Source organism: Prosopis cineraria, unplaced genomic scaffold, assembly GCF_029017545.1.
Source record: "Prosopis cineraria cultivar Desert tree isolate PC_DT_omini unplaced genomic scaffold, ASM2901754v1 PC12, whole genome shotgun sequence".
NCBI classification, from domain to species: domain Eukaryota; kingdom Viridiplantae; phylum Streptophyta; class Magnoliopsida; order Fabales; family Fabaceae; genus Prosopis; species Prosopis cineraria.
In genome coordinates, this window is record NW_026555343.1 from 3,136,328 (window position 1) to 3,139,152 (window position 2,825).

At 34.4% G+C, this 2,825-nt stretch overlaps 1 protein-coding gene across 1 annotated transcript; it reads left to right on the top strand.

The window, feature by feature from the left end:
* Positions 1 to 319: 319 nt before the first annotated feature.
* On the top strand, positions 320 to 2,166 carry LOC129287609 (uncharacterized). Its single transcript, XM_054923822.1, has 5 exons — positions 320 to 571; positions 775 to 942; positions 1,249 to 1,380; positions 1,524 to 1,652; positions 1,801 to 2,166. The coding sequence occupies exons 1-5, from the start codon at positions 320 to 322 to the stop codon at positions 2,101 to 2,103; spliced, it is 984 nt and encodes a 327-aa protein (XP_054779797.1). The 3' UTR covers positions 2,104 to 2,166.
* Positions 2,167 to 2,825: the final 659 nt, after the last annotated feature.

Genomic DNA, 2,825 nt, shown 5'->3' on the forward strand with positions numbered 1-2,825 from the left:
GTCATACTGCTCAGGTTGGTTTGGTTTTTAAGCAATGATGTATTGACATTTTAATACATTTAGTATCCCACAATAACTCTTGAACAGAATTGCCTCCCACAACCTTGTTTGCAAATATCCAAACTTATCTTAAAGGATACAATTGGCCCTTCAATATGATATTTGAAAGCTGACTTGCCGTGGGGTGCAAGGCATGATTTATTGATGTAGTCAGTCCCTGGGACGCCCTTTCACCAACATCAGTGCAACCTCTCGTTGACTTTTCTGTATATATTCTCTTTACACTTACATACTAATCGATTCAACTCAAACTTGAAATATGTTAGTATACATATCAAGACCATCTGGCCGCTGCAGTACGATAATCTCAAGCATGTCTCTGAAACGAGAATCAGAAGAAAGTGATCATCCTGTGGTTATACAGAAGGAGGTCCAACGATTTTGTTTTGTCAAAATTTTGCCAAAACATGGTGTGGATGCCGAGTCCCTAGGTCAAGAAGCAGTCAGGCTTTTTGAGGAAAAGGACCTCCCACTTCTTCAGATATCTGAAACCATAAGAGAAAGAGTACTAGTAAGTGCAAAACACGATTTTCTTGTTTGATATAACATTCAGTTATGTACTGCCAAACGCATAATAGTATGGCCTCCGCAATCTTGTTATTATTTTTTAGGTTGTCAAGTGTGAGTAGATTGATCAACTAAAGAAATTAAGTTCCATGTTGGGTAAAATTCAACTTAATTTAATAAGGAATATTTGTTTCGTGGCAATTGCAGAATGATCGTGAAGATGCGGTTTCCAGATTGCAGCATCTGAAAAGAAAGAACCTTAACAGACTCAAAGAAAGAATTGGCAGGAAAAAGGATTCATTGATTCAATTGTTCATGGCACTGGACAATATGTCCTTTCCAAAGTGCTCATCGGAAGAGAAGCTTGAAAAGCACGTGAGTACAGAAAACATAAACTAATTAACAAAGACAATATACATATATCTCATGCCCATCATGTTGAGAAAACTGAATTGAATCAACATTTCTCATTGAGTTATTCTTATAGTACACGTTTGGTACTTGAAAAAAATATTTTTTAAAAAGAAAATGAAAAAAGTGTCTTGCTAGAAAAAAAAAAGGATAGGTGTGTATTTATTATTTTTTTTTACAAAAAAAAACTTTTCTACCAAACAAATATTGTGTTACTTTTATTTTATTTGTGTCATGTACTTCTGATGATTTAAACATGATTGGAAGCAGAAGTTGAATTTCCGGATGCAGCACAAGACCAAAAATTTGGCCCAAGAAAAGCAATTGTTCATCAGAGACATAAATTTGAGCCAGGAAAGGAATAATGCTTCAATCTCACCTGTACCGGAGCTTCAATTCATTGTAACTCACAAAATCCACTCTCTGTTTTTTTTTTTTTGGGTCAGATTGTTGTTTTTTAATTTATCGATTTTATTACCTTAATTAATTATGACTTATTAATGTCTTTGTCTTTTTCTTATACTGCTTATCAAATAATTCTGCAGCTGTCCGAATATTGTCATCATCACGACAACCGGAAGAAGTGTGACAAACGACTTGAAGAAATCAAACAATTTGAAGTGACAAGGACAATCTCAAAAGGCTTAAGGGAAACAGTGAAAAACCAAATCAAGGTAGATTTTATTTAGAGCTGATTTGTTCTTATTTTCTACGGAAAAAGAAAGCAGAAAGTCCCTCTGATTTTACATTATTCGCAAAGATTTCTTCCACTTTACAAAAATCATTAAGTTGATATGTTCTTAATTAATTTGGGTTTGATAGGTCGTATGTGATGAGCTAATGGAGATGAGAAAGAAAAAGAAGGGACTTGAGGCGAGAATCAAAGTTGCAGAGAAAGAATTAGACGCCATTAATGAAGAAATTTGGTCATTTCAGAATCACTTGAAAGACAAACACCACAGAAAAGAGGCTTCTCTGTTCTTTCTTAAGACGACGGAAATTGATAATGGTTGGGTCCTCAAATATGGCAGCCTGGACAATAATTCAATTCACTTCAATACAATCTTTGCAGAAAATGTCAATGGAGATATTAAAATTCTTTTCTCTGTTGGGTTTCCCTATTGAAATATAATAAGTCCATGTATGATTCTTAAATTAATATTATTATTTGTGTATGATATTTACAAATGATTAGATATGAGTCCAATATATTGCGTAAAAATTGAAATGAGCCTTACCAGTTTTTACTCAGGAATATTGTACGTAGCTTTACACACACACACACACACACACACACACACACACACACACACACACAGAGTTCGTATTATATGATAATTATCATTTTTTGAAAAAAGACATTTACATTATCACGTTTGATAAGACATCTTAATAACCAAATGGGTAAGATTTAATTACTTAACCTTATATAATTATACTTGCCATAGCTCCAGCATCTATTGTAGCTATGGACCAAACATAAGTCCTTCCACCGTGAGAAGAATCATCACCACCAGCAGCAGACGTCAGTTTAAGTCGTCTCCTTGCGCGCATTGTTGCCCACATACTCAATATCGTAAAGGCAATGAAGCCAAGAAACATTGTTACGCCTACAATCTATCTGCTAAATCTCTCGTCCTTCTTACTCGAATTCATTCATATATATGCAGCTGCAGAGTAAATTAGTTGACTTTTTGTGGCACGGTCTTCGTTCAAAAAGGCTGCCTGACTTTGACTTGCTAATCATCTGGAAAACCTAGTTATTAAATTTATGAACAACAGGCTATGTTTCATTGGTTACACAAAATTCTGGATTTAATAATTACTTTGGTTCAATGGAAACATGA